We start from the raw sequence: 21,841 nt of genomic DNA, 5'->3' as shown, positions 1-21,841 counted from the left end.
TGTTCTGAACTGATGACCACAGGACACAGTCGTCTTGGTTTTTTTGGTAAATACTGTTTGTGTTTGCTTCTTATATGAGTATTTTCTCTTGCAGTATAAGCATAATGGTGAGAATGTGGACTTGAAGGGGCTGGTGGAGGACACAGTGAACGTGGATAATGTGTAGGATCATCCGATGCCTTAGATATGATTTATTATCTTTGTGAGATTCTGCGAGCCTTACATTTTCGGGAGACCTGGAAGCGCAGCTTGTGTACAGCATCTAGTTAGTTCGATGTACTCCTTATCTATATATCTTCTTACTATTCTCAGTGGCATATGTTTGGAAGATGGAAACATGGTGAACTGTAAGTCCTCCTTTGATCAAAGTCCTTTTAACTTGTCACTCTGCCAAATCGTGTTAGGCTACCTTTTATCTCCTTATGGAAATATCTTGATGTGTCGCAGTAGTCTAGAACTTAGTAGTGTAATAGTCATCTTGGCATTGCGACCTTGATCCATGAACTTCTCATTCCCCAAACTAAGCGCGAAGATTATGTTGGAAAACAAGTTGAGAAATGAAATGACTGCTTCATTCTTCATGACTAGCCTGTATAATTGCAAAACATATCTGGAGTTTAGGAATCCATTGTACAGGTCGACCAGAGTGAAAAATGAACCATAGCGTTTGATTGCACAAGTATGCTGTTATGTTACGTATTGCGATTACTTATTTTTCAGTGTCTTAACTTTCTTCGGGTTGCTGAGTAAGATGCTTGTGGGTTACCCTCTGAAAGCAATGCATGCGTGCAAGCCGGGCAGCGGCTCAACGTATACAATTTTAAGCTACATGTGCCTCCAAAATGGAAAATCGTGAAACAAAGCTATCGTATTGATTCATCATTACCGCATCGCGACTATATTTGCACCTTACATTGGCAAATTTTCATTGATATGGTAAGTTATTTCATGGTCTTTTGAATGTCCTAATGATTGCAACTTTCCATAAGAAATTGTAAAATATCTAGATTCAGTGTAAAAATTTCTTTCCTATTTGTAGGGGTGAATGATTTTAGGTTCCATCTAGAACCTACTTTCGGGTACAGGTTCCTCATTTTTTGGAACCTGGAACTTACCTGTCGGAACGTGGAACCTGAAACCTTATCTATCACAGGTTTCAAGGTTGGTTCCAGGGTTTATTCAGGTTCTACCTATATTATTAATTGAATAATTGCAATGAATCACCTTTAAAGATCACCATTTGCTGTTACGATCCACTGACCATAATTTATACTTAGACACACAAAAAACATGAAACATTAACAAGTCATAAAAATGAAAGTTTAAATTAGTGGTTCCAGATTATATATTCATCATCTAACGTCATGAAACACCGTAAGATTATGCGAAAACATAAACCAAGAAAAAATACAAAACTTGTTTCAGGTTTCAAGTTCCACCTACATAAAACTTGAAATCTACTTGTCGAAACAGGTTGAAACAGGTTCCCTAATTTCTGGAACCTAGAACCTACTTTACATACTTGTAACCTGGAACCTATAGGTTCCCATCGGTTAGGTTCTTAGGTTCCATGTTTTATCCTGGAACCATGCTTACCCTTACTCATTTGTTCATACCGTACATCAGTAATCGTGATAAGCAAAATTAAGGATTTTGTCGGACAGTAATTGTCCTAGTATACTGTAATTTTCCTTAATTAGCAATATTATTGACAATTATATAATTAGTAACTTTCTTTGAATGTTTTTTTGTCTCATTCCTCTCTATCATGTACATGTGTGCAGTGCACACGAGGATCAAACCTCATTCGGGCTCACCCTTCAATCCCTTTACCAATCGGCCGCGTACCCGTTGGCAACTTTATTTGAATTTTAGGCAGTTACCATTTTTGGTTTTTTTTTTTTGGAAAACCAATTGACAGTTCAAAATTTCGTACCCTCCTAACTAGTATCACTGATAGCACGAAAACGGTTCCGTATTTTCCTACATGACGAGAAGTTTCCTGTTAAGAAATTAGGCTCTTCCGATTACTTATTCAAGCTCAACAACATTAGTCCGATGGCGCCTGCACTTGACGGTTCAAATGTAATAGCGAAGCTTTTCTACCGAAACCACATGCTGTGGCTTACCCTGTGGAAGAGCAACGTGGAGAGAAGATAATCCCTCAAAGTTCCGGAAAGCTTGAAGGTCGATTGCAGTCCACTATATATTGTGTCCGTTAGGATTAGGAATCTCTTCCTCGAATGTTTTCCTTCTCATGATCGCTTGAGTAGTTGCATGAGTGTGGTGAAAATTATAGCACGACAATGCAAATCGAGAAGTTATTGCATGGTCTGTGCACAATGTTGATTAAGATCATCTGAACTATTAATTACGGGAATCCAACATAGGACCCATTTCGATGCTTTAGGTAGGCTTGGTCTATATGATCTAAAGATCATGCAATATCTTTCCAAACGGAGCAGGTCGATTGAAGTTTTTGGTGGGAAAAAGCATATCCTCCTCTCGTGAAAAAGAGATGCCCAGAAAGGATGATAAAAAGCATTGACAGTGAAGTTTTGCATAACCATGCCGCTCCTCAGACTTGGAGTAATTGCAAGTTGATTTTTGCTGTTGAAATTCTTATTCAAGCGATGCTACGAGAGGAGCGCTTGTATGTTTGCTGCATAATAGAGAATTGTGTGCAAAGTGGCAGATTATGCGTGAAAATTGGTTTCTTTCGAATTTCTGGTGCAATTCAAAGATACTGCGCTGAGGACCGCTGGGCGGTAACTGGAACATTATGTTTTTCAGGTTTGGGCTGGACATTGAGACATTATGTTTTACTGTAACGTTAGGGCATGGAATTGGTCTATGATGTTTTTTTACAAGTTGGTTCTGTAACTTCTGTTGGGTGGTCAAAGATGCGATTTTGGCCCAAAAAAGGAAAAACGCAAGAGCAGAGAGATGAGAACGAGCTGGACTTCTAAGATACACTGCTGTACCGTACTCTCAACTATTTCTACGATTGTTTTACATTTTGTTACAAAGATTTGTCGTGATATCATAACTTTTTCTACTTAACTATGAGGACATGTCGAAATATTATACTATACACATAATATATCATAAAAGTGCCCAATTGGATAGGAGCCTAAATAGAGAGGAAACCAAGTGCTCGTGTGTGAGATGCAACGAGCGAGAGGAAGAAAAGAAAGTGAGGCCAGCCATGTTCGTAACAAAATCGGATAGCGATTTCATTCTTGGTTTCCATGAAATCCTACTCCATCGTTTGTGCTATGTGTTAACCGGTGCCAAACGGTGAAAAGCCTCTTCCATCCGTGTATTTTTGGCATTCTTGCTCAGTAAGATCCTGCGGCCCTTTCCTCTATATTATTGCAATCCACCTAGTGGTGAGATAAGCTTGTTGTTGCCGTCATCGAAGATTGTAACTTTGATGGTACGTTGTGTAACCTCTAGTGGGATTATGGAAGGCCTATTGTAACTCCGCTTTGCATTATGCAAGTTTTTGGTGATCGCACTCGGTGTACTCACGTTAGAAATTCTATATGTCGGAGTTCGCATTTTCGCTTCATTATTATACTATAGCAGTGTTTATCATGCTCCGATATTCGCACAGAGAGCGGAGAAGAAATTTCTTAGGTGATGTGATCGCACCACGGTCTTTTCCCAGCAGGTTCTGCATAGGTGACATTTTACGATGACTCGTTAGGTTTTTAATCAGGACTAGTCCACCCAAATTTTACTATGGTTGAGAAATATTGTATATGCTGACTTCCGTATTAGAAAGGAAAAAGCATCAACATTGATACATAAGAGATGGTAAAATCTCCAAGATACATATGGAGTGCAGCTTTCAGAATTAAAAGGATGTCCCTCACAATTTGGCAAATTTTGGAACTCTGCATCCAAAGTCCTGCACGAGTGAGACTACTTTATTTGGGTGGGTAGGGAATCAGTGAAAAGCCAGAGACAAGAAGAACAGAAGGGCTTACTTTGTGATGACGACCTCTCCTTTGATCCCGGCGGCACAATTGGAACAAGCGCATGTAGGTACCTTCCAATAATAGATAGACTTCCATGGGAGGTGTTTCTATATTGATAAATGTGCGTGACCACTTCACGACCAAGGCGGATTCCCTCATCAGGTGAGTTGTTTGCTTTACATCAAGTCGGCTGTGATGGAGCGCAAGAGCGTGTTCCAACACATAGAGACAATAATCCATCTTTATTTTAGGAAACACGCTCAAACTGTAACAGCAAGCAGAAAAGCAGCCCGAATACATCAGCCAGTGTTTTTTTAAGTAGTTTTACAAAAATAACCGACATAGATTACGCTAACTCTTGGCTCACATACCTGTGTGTTTTCTCAGTTGGCAAAGCATGCAATTCTTGGATCTTCTTATAGACGTGGAACCCTGGAATCCAGTGGCCTTCTCATGCCAAAGTTGCACATTCTAATGGAGTATTGAAGTTTTTTGCTCGACCAAGGACATTTCAGCAGCAGAAAGGGAGTCCACAAGCTTGAGAGTGAGAATTGGGTTAATATCTCCAGATTCTCCACTTGACATCCAATCTGATCACTATCACAATGCTCATATAAGGTCATTGAAACCGCAATGGAAAGCCATGGAAACAGATCAAAACTTACCAAACAAGGCAAACCTTGATCAACATTACTGATCTTCGAGGTTATAGACATATGAACTGAACTCCAACGAGAGCAGTGCCTCATCTATTCTTTGAAAGCCATGCATCCACTTGGATACCCACTTTCTTTTTAACCAGGATACAAGCATTAAAATCAGATTTTCAAAGATCAGAATTGGTAGAGGTGAGCTCATTATCTCGGTGTCCCAAAGTGGCTCTCGCAGCAAAATTTATCCACTTATGATGACTGCGCGAGAAGACTACCCTAGCCGAAATCTTAGGTGAGCACCTTCCTGAGAGGTGATGCTCATGAAATTCTGGTGCCGCAATTGTCCTCAACTCCTAAACAACTATTTCCCTTGGATAGTCTAGTAGTATCGGAGGATCTTCACTCAGGATGCCATCTGATTCTGGTTTTCTTCCAGAGGACCAGCAATCCTCAATATCTTCCAAGCGAAGCAAATCTCCCTTCCGCCGTGCTCTTATCAAACTCTTGTTTATCCGTAATTTCAGATCTTTGAGGTTGCAAAGCGATCGAGGTAGTTCCTTGATACTTGTCCCAGATAGATCCAACTCAGTCAATGACTTTAACTCCCCAACAGCATCCGACAGCGAAATTAGATTTGAACAAAACGCCAAACACAAGTACTGAAGATCCACTAGCCCTTTGATTGTGTCCGGAAGTTTGACTACTCCTGTATCCTCCATTACTAGCCTTGACAAAAGTTTTATATTACCGATCGAGTCTGGCAAATTATGAACGCTAAAACCATGGATCAAGATGAGCTCTCTCAGGGAAGTTAGGCAACCAATTTCCTGGGGCAACTCTCTAAGACTCGGACACCATTTGATTTTGAAGTAAGTCAGCCGCTCTAGTTGACCAATCGAGCGATCAATTTCAGTCAAGCTTAGGAAATCTTTCAGAACCAATCTCTTCAAACTCATAAGTTTAGGGAAGCAAGGTGTTTTGATTAAGGATTTAGATCCCGCGAGTTTCAAAACTTTCAGATCACTTGCCTCCTGTAAAATAGCAACCGACTTAATACTGTCAGGACTAGGTAGGTGCATGTCATCATATAATTAGACGATTAGTTGAAAGAGAAAATGGATAAGGTGAAATTGTACCATGATTTCGACCCATCCGCTCCAATGTTCTGCGGTGAAATCGCCCAAAAGCTTGAGAACAACTAGGTGATTCAAAACAAAATTAGTTGCTTGAAGTTTCGGAGGACAGTTTTGCCAACAAAGCCATCTTAGGTCCGGCAAAATATCCTTGAAGTTGCCAACAAAGTTCCCTCCATCCAATTCAAGAAACCTCACGTTAATGAGATTCGCAAAATGCTCGCGAGTAAAATTGTGTCTCGACCTCCGTAGTTTGAGTGCTTCCACATTTTTTGTTCCCTGACAAAAAGAATAATATTTTATTGTGGTAAAAAGTTACTAAGGTATATGAATAATAATAAAGATTTTGACTTTTGATAAGGTTTTAGATATTTTGTGGTTAGAAGAAATAGTTGCTTATGATTCCTTTGATTACGGATTGTATGAAAGGCATATTTAAGTTTGCGATTAGATGATATTGGACACTTAAAATTAAAGAACAAGCATCCTTGGGTAATTATGCAAGTAAGAAGGAGGAGAAGTCAAGATTCAGAAGGAGACGATCTCTTTCGTTGTTGATTGGAGATTTTCTCTAGTTTCTTTTGGGTGTGAACGTCTGTGATTTAAGGAGACTCATGTAAGTAAGGAATTTAATTTCTTAGGAGGTCGAGGTTGTTAGTGGATGGAAGGATATTATTGGTTGACCGTTGGAGTTTTACATGTAGAGACACAGTTTAGGGTTGATCTGATTCTGTATCCGACCACTTCTAGAGGTAAAGTTCTCTTAGAGGTGCCTATATATACAGTTGATGGCTATGGTTTTGAGTTTAAAAAAAGAAAAGAAAGAAAGGAAACAAAAGAAGAGGAGAAAAGATTTTGTTGTGGATAAATAGGAGTGGTCTGGGTATACGGAGAAGAATGATACTTATTCGGATTTTTGGTTAAGTCGCTCGTTATCACTTCTGTGTATTTCACTATATCATCCATGAAGTAAAAACGAAATTATTTTGTCCGTCAATAAATTTTATGAGTTATTACTGAGAACAACATTGCGTGAATTAGTGCTTTTCGTTTGGATTTATGCTCATGATCGACCTACATGATAATCATACATTATGAAAATTGAAATTGAAATTCATAAGTGTACACGTATTGATTCTGTTTTGTGGCTTAATCTCTATGTATATGATTTTTGGGGCTTAACCATAGCCGAGATGGTTTTGGACCTTGTGTTGACTTGTGCAATGAGTTCAGATCCATTAATCATTAAATATAATATCGACCTCTCTAAAATTTGATATTGTTTTTATTTTGGAAATTGTGCATATTTGTTGACTGTATTTATGCGTCTTGGTGAAAATATATACTATTTTTCGAAATATTATTTCTAATTATATTAAGTATGCATAATACAATAATAATTGTATTAGATTCCATGGAAGTGATGTTTGCTACTTACTATGTTAGTAATCCGCTTACTCAGCAGTAAAACTAACCAATTTATAGCTTTTGCTGATGTTTAGTAAGATTGAAAAAATTAGGGTTGAGGTTAATTTTATCAGAGTGCGCAGGGATAGCGTGGACATTTCTATTAGAGTAATTTTGATTGGTGATTACAATTTTGACGGTGAATTTTGATGGAGTTGATGTTTGTAGACATTAGTATAAAAGAATAATTTTCTAGTATTACTTGAAATTTAAGGGATTGTGTATTCAATATTTATGATTTAAGTGGTTAACTTAACTAGCATTTCCTGAGTTTGGATTCGTGAGTTGTGAATTTCAAGGTGCCATATTTCGACTCATGATATAATTCACAGCAAGTCAGTAGAGAATTAAAGGAATTTTGACACCACTTACTAAATTTGATCAGCCTTTTGAAGGGAGAATTATTTTAGCTTTACCAGACATTAATAACGTAACTATTCCTTTACCAAAAAAAAAAATAATAACGTAACTATTCCAAAATATACTTTTTTTGGTTTGAATGTGCATTATCTAGATAGAACAAGATGGATTTTGCTACTTTATATCAATCAGAAAAATTGTAAAGTTACAGGAAAGATTGGATAGCTATGCTTATGTAATTGAAAAGTTCAAATGGTCTTTTAGACCCAATTTCTACTGTTTTTCAGATATTTTTATCTTATTAAAAAAATTTTGAAAATGGGCACGCTATTTATTGGTGAAAAAATTCAGAAAATTAGCAAATTTCTCTTTTAAGGAACAATATTATATTAATTCACAAAGTTTTTTTCAATAGCGCGGAGTTCTTAGCTAGTAATAAACGAAGAAGGCAATGTGCAAGAGATGAACTCTTAGATGCCTAGTTGTGTAGGAGTTGTCTGTACTTACCTTTTTGGCTTGTACCATGTCCAGGGCCTTCTTGGGACACCATATTCTGCTTCCATCTCCATGTAATCCGGTGTTCTCTTGACGAACAATTTCCCTCCCAAGATTTCTTATCGGATCTTGCATACTGACTCTACCATGACCAATAGACCTGATCAAGGACTTATTCATAAGGTCGTCAATTTCGTGCTTCGGATAAAGGTCATAAGCTTTCCACATATACATTGCATTGGTTATTTTCTTGTTAACAAAGAAACATGCAATGTCAAGAAAAATTTGTTTCCCCTCCCGTCCAAGTGCATCATAGCTAATCATTAGCCTCTGTCGGACTTTTTTGGGAGGCGCTTCCTTCAACTTCTTTATTCCGCATTTCCACTCATCTTTACTTGCGGTACCAAGAAGTAAACCTATCTCCTCAATAGCCAATGGAAGTCCTGCAGCAAGTGCAACAGCTTCCCTTGAAAGACCAGAAAGATCACATGGAGCCACATCTGTTCCGAAAACAAGCTTGTTGAAAAGTAGAAGAGCGTGATCCAAATGCATTTCCTTCATTTCGTACAAATCTCTTGATGTGGAACCTGTTAAGATACTTTCCTTCAATCCTTTCACCTTGGTCTCAGAAAAAACATTCTTATCTCTAGTTGTAATGATGATCCTACTCCCTGGACGACACAAAGTACAAAGCTTCACTAGTTCCATAAATTGATCATTTCCATCCATGTCATCGAAAACAACTAAGACTCGCTTGCAAGGAAAAATCTTTTTGATCACATTGTTCCCTTCCTCAAAGTCAAAGGTTTCAGAAAGTAGGTAATCAAAAAGATCCTTTGCTAATTTTCTTTGCATTTTCACCATGCCACCGCCTAGAGATGATTCTCGGATGTTCAAAAGGAAGGAGCAACCTTCAAATAGAGGACAGACTTCGTTGAAGACTGCCTTGGCAAGAGTTGTCTTTCCAACGCCACCAATCCCATGGATTATGACAAATCCTACATCAGCATCACAACCATGTAATAGTTTCTTTATGTCTTCTATAGGACCATCAATTCCCACTAGATTGGCGGGCAAATCTCTTTTTCTTATTGTGATAACCCGCAAAACCTCTTGAGTGATATCTTCAACGGCCTTGCCTTGCCTGCCATATTCATGAAATCGTTGCACATGAGGCTATATTATAAGCAATTAAAATTTCAAAAAGAAGCAAATAATAATTATTAGAGTGCCAATATGTATTTTCCATGTGTTATTTACCATGGGGATACATAAATTGCTCTATCCACATATACCGAGTAAGGCTTATCTTACAAGGGTGGTGAGTATTGCCTCCAAAGAGTTTATCCAGACAGTTTGAGTAAGCGAATGTCGTAATTTGAAGCAATCACTTGAGGCACCCCTTGTAGATAGTCTTAGCCTTAGTAGTAGAAAATGATGCATACAAACCTGCGGGCTTGTTTCGGGAAAATTACCAAAAAAGTCTCAAACCTATTGCAATTGTGCCAATTCGATCATAAATCTTCTTTTTTTGCCAATTCAATCCTAATCTTTTTGCAATTGTGTCAATTCAGTCTATCCGGCCACTTTTGGCCGCCCGGCGCTAACGTGAACGCCGGCCAGCTGACATGGCAATATTTTAATAAATTTTTTTTTTGACTGTTTTTTTTTTTCTATCTTCTTCCTCGATCGCCAGACCGGCGACCGGGCCAGAGGCTGGGACCGGCGAGGTGGAACTCGCCGGCCATGGGTGAGGCTGGCCCTCGCTGGCACTGGCAAGGGCGAGCCTCACCATCGCCGGGCGAGGTCGAGCTCGCCCGGCCATGGCGTGGTCGACCTCGCCCATCGTGAGCGAGTTCCACCTCGCCGGCCTCAGCCTCTGGCCCGTCGCCGGCGACCGGGGAAGAAGATAAAAAAAAAATAAAAAAGAGACAAAAAAAAGTCGAAAAAATTAAAAAAAATTCGAAAAAAAAAATTAAAATATTGCCATGTCAGTCGGCCGGCGTCCACGTCAGCGCCAGCCGGCCAAAAGTGGTCGGATGAACTGAATTGGCACAATTGCAAAAGGTTTATGACTGAATTGACAAAAAAAAAAGGTTTAGGACTGAATTGACACAATTGCAATAGGTTTAGGACTTTTTGGATAATTTTCCCGCTTATGTGCACTCCTATTCGGTATATCTAACAATAATCTGGTATATCTAACAATAATCTATAAAACAAATAAATAGATAAATAAACGAAGATCATGTCTATACCATTGATCTTTAAGATGCCACCCCTTGAAACCTGTCACCGTGGTCAAAGCCTCCTTCCAAGGCTTCACTACAGCGCAGCCAAGGTCCTCCTCATGCTTCGCCAGGGCACTTTTGTACAGGTCCGTTTCAAGCTTAACATCCGAGGGATCCACATCATAAAAGATGGGCAGTATCACTTTCCCTGTGGATTGGCAAGTGCACTTCACTATCTGTGTTAGCTCTTTCAGGCACCATTTACTCGCAGCGTAGTTTTCGGAGAAAACAAGAATGTATATTTTGGAGCTTTCTATTGCTCGCAAGATCTCCGAGATTCTTTCACCCGGCTGTAACTCTTCAGCGTCCCTAAAAATGCGGATACCTTTACTGGTCATGTGCATATAGAGGAAATCTGCAAATCCCTTGCGAGTGTCGGGTCCTCGAAAGTTCAAGAACGCGTCGTAGATGACACCTGTTGCAGTCCCTGAGTTGGCCCCTTCCTTCACCATCTAATAACACAGATTGATGTTTCCGGTTACTTCCTTTTGTGGTGCTGGACGAGATTCCTATAGCTGAAGGCACGATCAAGATGAGTGAGCTGCTGCACGTGTCCATGCGAGACCCCATATCCATCACCATCCACAAATTAAAATCAAAAGACAAAAAAGGAAACTTTACAAAGTGAAAAATCAATGAAGATTGAAGATCATCGTTATAGTCATCCATCCAATGAAAAGTGAAAATGAAAAAGCCATAGAAAAGCCCATTTACCACCGATACCAGAAAATCGACACTCCACAGGCTGAGCAAAACGGATCGACCGGACCGAGAACCGACCGGATCGGATCAAACTAGGCGGTTCTGGGTGGTTCCCGGGGCTCCGATCTGATTCCCGGTTTCATAAAATTGGAATCTGTAATTTTTTTATCCGATTCCAAAGAGCGGACCGATTTATTTATTTTTAAATTTTTTTTTTAATTTCCCAAAGAACAGCAAACCCTTATTCTAATTTTCACTCTCCTCTTTCCCTCTTGGTCTCACCTCTCAGCCTCTCACAGTCACAGTCACGACTGCGATTATTGAGAATTGCCCGTTCCATTGTCCCGCCCGAACCGGGACCGGTCTGGTCCCCAATTCCAGGGTGGGACCGGACCGGAACCGATCACCCCTACCACACACACTCTCTCTTCGCGCGTGTATGAGATGCAGAGTGACACACCCAGACTGAGCTCGTTGCAGCTCAGTTTTCTGCACTGCGACTGACGACGCTCCCACCATTTCGCGCATCACACGGAAGAAATCGAAATCATAGCACACCGAAATCGAAAGATCTGACGAAGAAATCGAAATGGAAACCGATAGAGAGAGATAAGAGTACCTTAGAGTGGGCTGACAGACGGCCGACCAACAATGGCGAGGCTGCGACCGGCGAGACCGAGAGAGAGAGGCGTCACTGCGTCAGGCGATAATTGACAGAGAGAAAGATCGAGTGGCGCTGCTGGAGAGACTCAAGAGCGAGGCCAGGTCAGAGAATGCTCAAGAGACTCCAGTGAGAGGCCAGACCTGAGAAAGCGCAGCTCGCTCAAGAGACTAGAGAGAGATCAACTTTAACCTCCCATATGGTAAAATACAGTCATCCTCCTCCTTATATAAGAGATGAAACTTCTTCGTCTGAGCCATCGTACGACCTTGGCATTTTTTGTGGTGCTTGAGGAGATTTTCTCCCGCCAGAGGCACGATCAAGATGAGTAGAGACTTCCACGGTTCCACCGTCCTTCTTTACGCGTAAGTGCACTCATCGAAGGCCTTTCCATATCCTTTCCGCGTGAGGTGGTGTTCCTTTCCGATAAGGTGACCAATTGACTCTTTCCTTCCGCCTAAGTTGACTCCTCGAAGTCCGTTTCAAGTCGTCGTTATTTAACCATCGCTTGTGATGCAAAATCTGCCTGACATACGAGCAATTTAGGGCCCGTTCGGTAACGTGCCAAATAGTAAAAATTTCTGTTCTTTTATTTTCAGAAATAGTTTGAGAACAGAAATGCGTTTGGTAAACTTTTTGTTCCTGGGCACATTTTTGCAAAAATTTGTGCCGAGAAACAGGTCGCCGGCGGCCGGCCCAGCCCAAGGAAGAACAACACAAAAATAAGAAAAGAAAAAAAAGAAAAAGAAGAAAAAAACTGATTCTCAAAATTGTGCCGAGAAACGAGAAGCAACTTTTTTTTACTTCTTGTTTCTCTTCCAAAACTGTTTCTCGGCACAAATTTTTGCAAAAAAGTGCCCAGGAACAAAAAGTTTACCAAACGCATTTCTGTTCCCAAACTATTTCTGGGAACAAAAGAACAGAAATTTTTACTATTTGGCACGTTATCAAACGGGCCCTAATTGAGCGAATGTTCTGAATGTCTAATTCTAACGTTCACCTTGCTTTAATTTGCCAACTTTTCTTGTTGCGTTGACGTTGACACAAGAAAATGACAGACTCTTAATTGATATTAAAAGAATAGCAAGCTCACTTGATGAGTGCAAAATTTGGTTAAAACATAAATCATCAATGAACAAAACAATCGGTGAGCTATCAGCTCATTCATAGTGCAACAAGATGATGAGGTTAGTGTAGCAATTATCGATGAAATCCTTCACCAATTAACAATTTGAGTTATCTATGGACAAAATCTTTCAACAGTTAACTACTCAAAAGAAATCGATAAACTACCTACTGATAAAGTCATCAACAAGAAGCCATTATAGATTTTACTAACTGTTGAAGCAATGTCATTTATGAAAAATATAGAGATTTGCCATTGCATCAGCCGAAGATGTAGATTGACAAAAATATATGATTGTCAAGTGGTAATGTCTATAATCTCAGAATGTGTATTCTTTTGGGGTGCACAAGGAGACTTTTATAGCAAGAGGAGACTCGATTAAGGCTCCGTGTGTTTGGTGTTAAATGTAACATTTTTGGAAAAATGTTGTCCAAGAAGCCACTTTTCAGGAAAATGATAATATTTTTCAGTATTTAGCTGAAACTTGAAAATAAACTAGAAAATATTTTCCATCATTTGATATGAAAAATCTGATTTAATTTTCCAAGGAAAATTACCAAAAACTTTGATTTTTAAATTTTTTTATTTTTCCTTTTCTTTCTTCTTCGGTCAATGTCCGACCACAGCAACAACCGGCGATCAGCCGCAGGCGAGGGACGAGCTCGACCAAGGCCGACGAGGCTTGAGCTCACAAGATTTCGGCAAGCCAAGCCTCACCAGCCTAGGGCGAGGCTCCACCGTGCCAGAGGTCGGTGAGGTCGAGCTCATCGCGACTCGTGAGTTCTCGAGCTCGCTAGATCTGGCGTTGGGGTTTCTATGCCCAAGTGTAGAGTTTCGAGTCTAAACCCTAATACCTAGTCATATTTTAAAATATGTTTTTTGATTTTTCAAAGAGAATCATTTTTTTAAATTTAAGTACAGATTTTCCGTTGATTAGGAAAATATTTTCCGTTGACTCATTTTTCTAAGAAAATCGAATGCCGAAAAATGAGAAAGATATTTTATCACAAAATATTTTTCGCGAAATAAATATATCCTAAGGCAGAAACTTCCGCTCCCGTTCTTGCCCCATGAGATTACGCATCGAAGTCCTTTCCGACTTGTCACTATTGAACTCTCTTTCGACAAAAAAATAAAAAAAACTCTCTTTCATTCCGTGGAAGGTCCGCCATAAGGTCCGACCGTCCGAGTAATTTCACTCACGGAAGTCCTTTTTCAGCTTTGTCATTATTCGACTGTTTTCTTCGGCGTACGGTCACTCCTCGTCATCATTTAACCCTCTTTCCGCCTCAGTTGAGGGAGGGGTCCAATGTCATTATTAACAAGTCGCATCACGTGTGGTGTTATCCGTGGGAAAATGCTAAATAATTCCCCTCAACGTTCTTCCTAGGTTAATATTAAAAAAAATTAATTATAAAATAAATTTATCTCAAACTAATTATTTAACCCCTAAAAATTTTAAACTAGTACATTTATAATAAATTTATCAAAAGCTAATTTTTTGATCACCAAAAATCTCAAACTGATACATTTGTAACAAAATGACTTTCCGTTAGTTTCCGTTAAATTAAATTAATACTACAAAAAAACTTCAAATTGATACACCTGCAATAAATTTATCTTTCCTTAGTATTTGTTAAATTTTACAATCAAATTGCTTAGTTGAATAACACATGACAGTTGATAGATTTATTATTTTTGATAAATTTGCCTTTCGTTAATTTCCGTTAAATTTTACCATAAAATTACTTAGTTGGATGACACGTGTACTAGTTTGAGATTTAACCCTCCGTTTATCATACGTGTATCAATTTAGGGTTTTTCGTAATATTAATTAAATTTCATTGAAAATGCAGCAACAATTAAATCACTTCTGCCGCATATCATTTGCATTCTCCACCCGCTCAGGTGTCCATGAACAGGAATGGGTTCGACATAGCATAGAATAGATATAGATGATGTTATGTTGATGAAGGCATGACTTCAACAGTTTAAAGTTTCAGAAGCATGAGTGAATCTCATAAACGATAATCCAGCCCAGAACATGCAAGTCATGGATAAAAGGCAACATTATGTAAAATCTGTAAATTTGTATCTACGAGCTACAAAGCGGTTGCTCTTCAAGGATTATTGATAGGGATAGAGCAGGTCAATCATATTGAAGGACCATCTCCGTAAATTTGAATAAAATTAAATTCAAAATTTCAAACCATTGCCAATAATATAAAAAAACGTGAAGAATGCGATGCAAAGACTATTTAAAGATTAGTGCGACCAACTCTAATGGGGCACTTATACATCGCCCATTATGCAGTTTGCCACGGCTTTGTTAACTATTTTAAAATCGACCTTTGCATCCCCAAGCGTTTCTAAAAGTTAATGATATCACCGTCACGAACTAAATGTGCACAGGATTACTTAGGTTGCATTTGGTAACACTTTGCCAAAATCTGTTGGAGCCTTAAAGGCCCTCGCGCCATTGCAAATTATATTTGGCAAAACTTGTGAACGAGCTTTTCCGAGATGCAATAGTATCTCCGAAGTCCTCTAAAGGCACCTGAGCCAATGCACCTCCGGAGCAGCATTCTTTTTCTCTTTTTTTTCTTTTTTGAAAGAGGAGCAGCATTCACATTCTAGCATTTTGGGAACGATGAGGGAGAGTTAATGAAATTTTTCTTATTTACCATCTGACCCTCATTTAATAATTAAAATTCCCATTTTACCATTTTTAGAAAGATACCTTAGTACTGATCGGTTCCTCATCTCGCGTAGCTTCTTCCTCACAAACTTCGCTCTTCCTCGTGGACCTGCTCATGTGAAGATTGCGTTACTCTCATATTTCCTTTCTTCTTCCATCGTCAACTTCGTCGCTCATTGTATCTTTCCATTGCAACAGAACTCTTCGTCTTCGCTACACCTCAGAGGTAAGAACCTCTCTCAAAGGATGTTGAAGAGATTTTTCTTCTTTTTTTATGCAACGGTGTTATTATTCTTGTTTGGCTCATGTCATGTGGTAGCTTGTCCTTTTAATTTCATCAAATCCACATAATTCTCTGATTCGTGATACTGGCATTGAGTTGATTTCACTTCTCTGGCTTGTGGTGGAATGAAGTGTTTAATCATAGGCTTTTGTTCTGTGGTAGCTTGTCCTTTTGTGATGGCATTGAGTTATTATTCTTGCTTTGGTTTAAGTTCCAATATAAAGGTCATTTCACCCACTCCCTTTCTCTTTGATCCCCAATTTTTCGTAAAATTGTTCAAAAAATACTAAATCTTTTTATAATTTTATCAATTCAATCCTGAATTTTTTAATTTTGCCAATTAAGTCCAATATCATTTCATATTTTGCCAATTGAGTCCATCCGATCAATTCTGGCCGGAAATTATTAACGTGGACGCCGGCCGTCCTACATGGCACGGTCCGTGCTGACGTAGACATTTTAAAATAAATTTTTAATAATTTTTTTATTCTTGTGTTCTTTTCTTTTTCCTTTTTTTTTCTTTTTCTTTACTTTTTTTTTCTTCTTCCCTTTTTCTTTCCTTTCCAAAAATGGCGGACTGTGACTGAACCCTCTGATCTCGAAGGCTAGAGACATACAATGATCACAGAATTCCAAAGAGATCAGTGCCTCGTCTATTCTTCGAAAGCCACGGATTCACTTGGACACCCACTTTCTTTGGGACCAGGACACAAGCATTCAGATTGTTGAAGTACAGAATTGGTTGAGATGAGCTCATTATCTCAGTGTCCCAAAGTGGGAATTCCGCAGCAATATTATCTACGAGTCAAGATCTTGCTAAAAGATTACTCTCTCTAAATCTTAGGTGGGCACCTTCCTGAAAGACTGATGTCTTGAAATCCTAGCGCTACAATTGTTCTCGACCCCTGAAAATATAGTCTCGGAGTCTCACAGAGTGTACTCTATGATCTTCACTCAGGATCAAGCCATATGGTTTAGTTAGGGATGATCGATATTAGAGTGGGTAACTTCTGGAACAAGAACTTGTAATCTAACTTATTAGGGTCAGTTCCCAATTTGTGAAATCAGCAACCGAACCAGTTTCCTTAGAAACCAACCTAGAACCAATCTGGCTAGTTCCAAGGCCGATATGGGAACTGAGCCTATCTTTTTTTATTTATTTATGGTAACATTTTTTTTATGAATTAAGAATAATTATCTGTACTTGTAATATAAAAATTTCCCATGAAACAAATAAACGTAAGACTAACTAAAAAACTTTGACATATATGTCGGTCGAGTGTCTGAGTTATCACATAACAAGAAATGAAATAACAAAACTCTTGTGAACAGCAGAACAATAACATTAACATAAGTCTTGGGCTCTTGAAAAACAAAACAAAGTAAAAACCTACACAAAAGTTTCAATAAGCATATCCTAAAAGTAAAACAAATAATAAAAACACAAAGCAGGTAACATGAATCATAGAACTTTATTCCTCACCCATCCGTAAAAGAGTACTCCAAGTTCTAACCACCTGAAAACAAAACAACAACAAATATAATTAATCACTTAACAATAGTTTCAAATTAAAATTACTATACATTGAACTCAAACAATTAATACTAAATATTCATTCCACTTCAACTTTTAATCTCTATTTATCGATGATAAATGTCCTCTGTATCCTCCCTTTCTAGGCTTGACAAACCTTTTAGGCGATTGCGTCTGGCAAATAGCAAACACTATCACCCAGGAAAGGCAAATCCCTCATCAGTTATGTTTTTCTCCCAAAAATATTTATCCGTAATGTCAGATCTTCGAGGTTCCAAATCAAACGAGGCAGGTTCCCAATAGTCGTCCCAGATAGATCCAACTCAGTCGACGACTTCAACTCCCCAACAGCATCCGACAGAGAATTCATACTAGTCCAATTCACCAAACACAAGTGCTTAAGATCCCCCAGCCCTTTGATTGTGTCCGGAAGTTCGACTGATCCTGTATCCTCCACTACTAGTCTTGACAAACCTCTTATATTACCTATCGAATCTGGCAAATAACAAACACTACGACGCTGGATCAAGATGAGCTCTCTCAGGGCAGTTAGACAACCAACTTCTTTGGGCAACTCTCTAAGACGTGGAAACCATTTGATTTTCACACCGCCGGCCCCCTTGGCCACCCTCGACCGAACGCAAACCACAAAAGAAAACGACGTGGCGGTGGGATGTGGTGAAGTGACCAAACGGCCAACGTCCGGGAACGCCAAACGTCATACAAACACCGAAACATAACTCAATACGCACCAGACGACTCGACTCTGGCCCAAACGAAGAAACAAAAATCGGATCTCGTTGGGACATTTCAACGAACAGGTGGAGAGCACTGGCCAAAAGGGAAGAAAACGATCTGACGGAGACTTTAACTCGCGCCATCACTCACGGCAACCAACCGGCAACCAACCAGCAACCACCAAAACAACAATGCACAGACAGATGGAGCCGGAACTTGCACGAACCAGACAACAACGAAGCCTGGTCCGGCGAGCCCGAAACAGGGCACAAAAAGAAAAAGAACAGTGGCGATCGATGATGCTCCCTACCTGGCTCGGCGGTGGCAAATGTAGGCGAGCTCAACAGATTGGACTACGTCCGGTCACCTCGCACACCTCCGAGCTGGGATCCTCGGGAAATCGGCACAATATCAGAGCCGACTCCTAGCATGACTATGTAGGGTTCATCAACGATAAAAACGCAGCGGAATATATAACCCTAGACAGGATCCATGCGTATATTGAAATCGAAAAAGGAATTTCGATACGTACCTTTTTCAGATCGAAGGCAAATCAATAAGTGATTGTGTCTGGATTAGCGCCCCAAGTGTTGCGCCTCTACCGGTATTCACACACACGAACGGAATTCTCCAACGATCCACGTGCTAGCGAAAGATCTTGAAGTTCCTTTTTCTTGAATGCCTTTTAATTTTCGATACTCTGTCGAAAAACCCTAGACAGAGAACGATTCTCTATCTATTTATACAGCCTCGTTATCCAGCGGAATTAAAAGAAGTGGGCCGGGCGATTTGGGACCCGCCAAACCGTTCATCTTCAATCGTACGTTTAATCGTTATCTCATAACGCACACGACCGCATAGATAATTTAAATAGGATAATAAATTAAAATCTACTTCTTAAGTAGATCAAGGCGCACAGAAAATATTAAGTCCGTTCGCTATTATGTACGACCCTGTAGGTTCACTAAACATTAGCAGTGTGCTCAAAACCCCTTTTTGGCCCACAAGTCATAAGCGGTCTCTAGCAAGACATTATGACTACCTAAGTATAGTGAAGGTCGATTTTTCGACACAACCTAATCCGCAACTAATATTAGAGTATCAACCTTGATTGATTCCTAGGGTAGACCACTAACAATCTCCCACTTGCACTAGAACCAATCATATAAACTAAGTCCCTTTGTCACTTGATTTCCGAGTTAAGCATAAGACATGACATGTGTCATCCTTATATAGCTTAAACTCATTTTCCCGATACCGCAGTTAGATTGTCAAAACAAGTAGTTGACTCTTCAACTCACTTGAGCATGGCCATGCATTTCACAGTCTCAACTCTACGGGAGGCTAGGAAATCATACCCTCGTTATATGAGAGGGACAAATCCCATCTTGTCTACTCACATCACTCAACACGATTCATGACATGCCCAGCCATTACCTTTATAATCACCTATTACGGCTGACGTTTGGCATGTTAAAGCATGCCAATCCACGTCTAGGAAACCATGGCAGACTCAGGTCAAAGGACTATACTCTATAGTTGTGATGAGAAATACTGATGACATTATATAACAATCCTACAGTATTCTCATAGTGGGTCTGTCCAATACAATGTTCTCCAACATGTATTCCATGTGATCAACTTTATATCTCTATATTCATGACCCGTGAAACTTGGTCATCAGTTGACTCACATGCTAGTCTTAAACACCATTTGCTTCCCAATGCACAATGGCAATTGACTAGGGACATTTAGAATATTAATATCCACTCTATTAATAGAGTTTCACGATCAAATCACGTATTTGATTATCTATTAAGGATATTCAATATTCAGGGAATAAAGATTTCGCATTCAACCACATACTCAAATTAAATCGAAATCAAATATAATATATATATTTTATTAATGAACAATGAAAATGTATATCACATATACTCCAACTCAAATCAAGACCAATCACTAATGTGTCTAAGGCCTAAAGCGTTACAATGACGCTCATGCTTAGGTTGTGGAAGAGCCTTTGTCAACAGATCAGCTGTATTCGACTCCGTTGCAACTTTGCACATCTTAACATCACCTCTTTCAATGAATTCTCGAATGAGATGATACTTCCTGAGTATGTGTTTGGTCTTCTGGTGAGACCTGGGTTCTTTACCCAAAGCTATGGCCCTATTGCTGTCACAATAGAGGTCCACTGGAATCGAACTAGTGGGACTGATTCCCAGTTCTTCTATGAACTTTCAAATCCAAACAGCTTCCTTCGATGCTTCTGAAGCAGCAATATACTCAGTTTCTGTCATAGAATCTGCAAGAGTGTCCTGCTTGGAACTCTTCCAGCACACCGCTCCACCATTCACGCAAAAGACAAAACCTGACTGCGATCGAAGGTCGTCTTTGTCGGTTTGGAAACTAGCATCAGTGTAACCATTTACAGTGATCTATTCCTCACCTCCATAGACTAAGAATAAATCCTTAGTTCTTCACAAGTACTTAAGGATATTCTTGACAGCAATCCAGTGAGGTTCCCCTGGATCTGATTGGTATCTACTTGTCATGCTCAATGCATAAGCAACATTGGGATGAGTGCACAACATAGCATACATGATGGATCCCACAGCTGATGCATAAGGAATCCTACTCATGCGGTCTCGCTCATCTTGTGTTGAAGGACACTGAGTCTTGCTAAGACTTATGCCATGTGTCATCGGGAGAAAACCTTTCTTGGAGTCTTGCATATTAAACCTATTGATGACTTTGTCAACATATGTACTTTGACTCAGTCCAATAAGTCTCTTAGATCTATCTCTATAGATCCTGATCCCCAAGATATAGTTTGCCTCTCCCATGTCCTTCATGGAGAAAAATTTTCCTAGCGATGTCTTAACTGACTGAAGCATAGGAATGTCGTTTCCAATGAGTAGTATGTCATGCACATACAACACTAGAAACACAATTGCACTCCCACTAGACTTCTTGTATACACAAGTTTCTTCTTTGTTTCTGATGAAGCCAAACTCTTTGACAGTTTCATCGAAACGAATATTCCAGCTCCGTGATGCCTGCTTCAATCCATAAATAGAACGTTGAAGCTTGCATATCTTCCCAGTATTATCTGGTGATGTAAAGCCTTCAGGTTGTGTCATAGACACATCCTCATCTAGATTTTCGTTAAGGAAAGCTGTCTTTACATCCATTTGCCATATCTCATAGTCATAATATGCAGCAAATGCTAGAATAATCCGAATGGACTTAAGCATGGCCACTGGCGAAAAGGTCTCGTCATAGTCAATACCATGAGTTTGTTTGAAACCTTTAGCTACTAGCCGTGCTTTATAGATGTGAACATTTCCATCCATATCAGTTTTCTTCTTGAAAACGCACTTACACCCTATAGGTTTGACACCTTCGGGTGGATCAATCAAAGTCCAAACTTTGTTTTGATACATTGAGTCCATTTCGGATTTCATGGCCTAAAGCCATTTATCAGAGTCTGGGCCCATCATAGCTTCTGCATAGGTCGTAGGTTCGTCATTTTCTATTAACAATAGATGACGATGTTCTATCACGTGAAAACCATATCTCATAGGCTCACGATGTGTTCTTTCAGACCTACGAACTATAGGTGCCACTGGAGTAGACTCTACAACTCTTTGTAGATCTAATTGAGGTTTCTCATGAACTGGAACACCCTCTTGTGGCACAATAACTTCT

General features: G+C 39.5%; 1 protein-coding gene across 3 annotated transcripts; it reads right to left on the bottom strand.

The window, feature by feature from the left end:
- Positions 1 to 3,790: 3,790 nt before the first annotated feature.
- On the bottom strand, positions 3,791 to 11,985 carry LOC115680048 (disease resistance protein RPV1-like). Of its 3 annotated transcripts, none has more exons than XM_056315331.1 (7): positions 11,707 to 11,985; positions 10,353 to 10,900; positions 8,107 to 9,238; positions 5,776 to 6,051; positions 4,358 to 5,670; positions 3,996 to 4,251; positions 3,791 to 3,916 (listed from the first exon to the last, which is right to left on the bottom strand). In XM_056315331.1, exons 2-5 carry the CDS (start codon positions 10,835 to 10,837, stop codon positions 4,993 to 4,995), a joined length of 2,571 nt encoding a protein of 856 aa, XP_056171306.1. In that variant the 5' UTR covers positions 10,838 to 10,900; positions 11,707 to 11,985; the 3' UTR covers positions 3,791 to 3,916; positions 3,996 to 4,251; positions 4,358 to 4,992. The 3 variants fall into 3 exon arrangements, with proteins under 3 accessions (XP_056171306.1, XP_056171304.1, XP_056171305.1); XM_056315329.1 differs by having other exon boundaries at positions 10,353 to 10,929; positions 11,707 to 11,984; XM_056315330.1 differs by lacking the exon at positions 11,707 to 11,985 and adding an exon at positions 11,100 to 11,695 and having other exon boundaries at positions 10,353 to 10,929.
- Between the last annotated feature and the right edge of the window lie 9,856 nt (positions 11,986 to 21,841).

This window comes from Syzygium oleosum, unplaced genomic scaffold (genome assembly GCF_021117445.2).
Source record: "Syzygium oleosum isolate NSW1041296 unplaced genomic scaffold, Sole_v2.1 Sole_v2.10, whole genome shotgun sequence".
NCBI classification, from domain to species: Eukaryota; Viridiplantae; Streptophyta; class Magnoliopsida; order Myrtales; family Myrtaceae; genus Syzygium; species Syzygium oleosum.
This window is presented reverse-complemented; position numbering and strand designations above follow the sequence as displayed.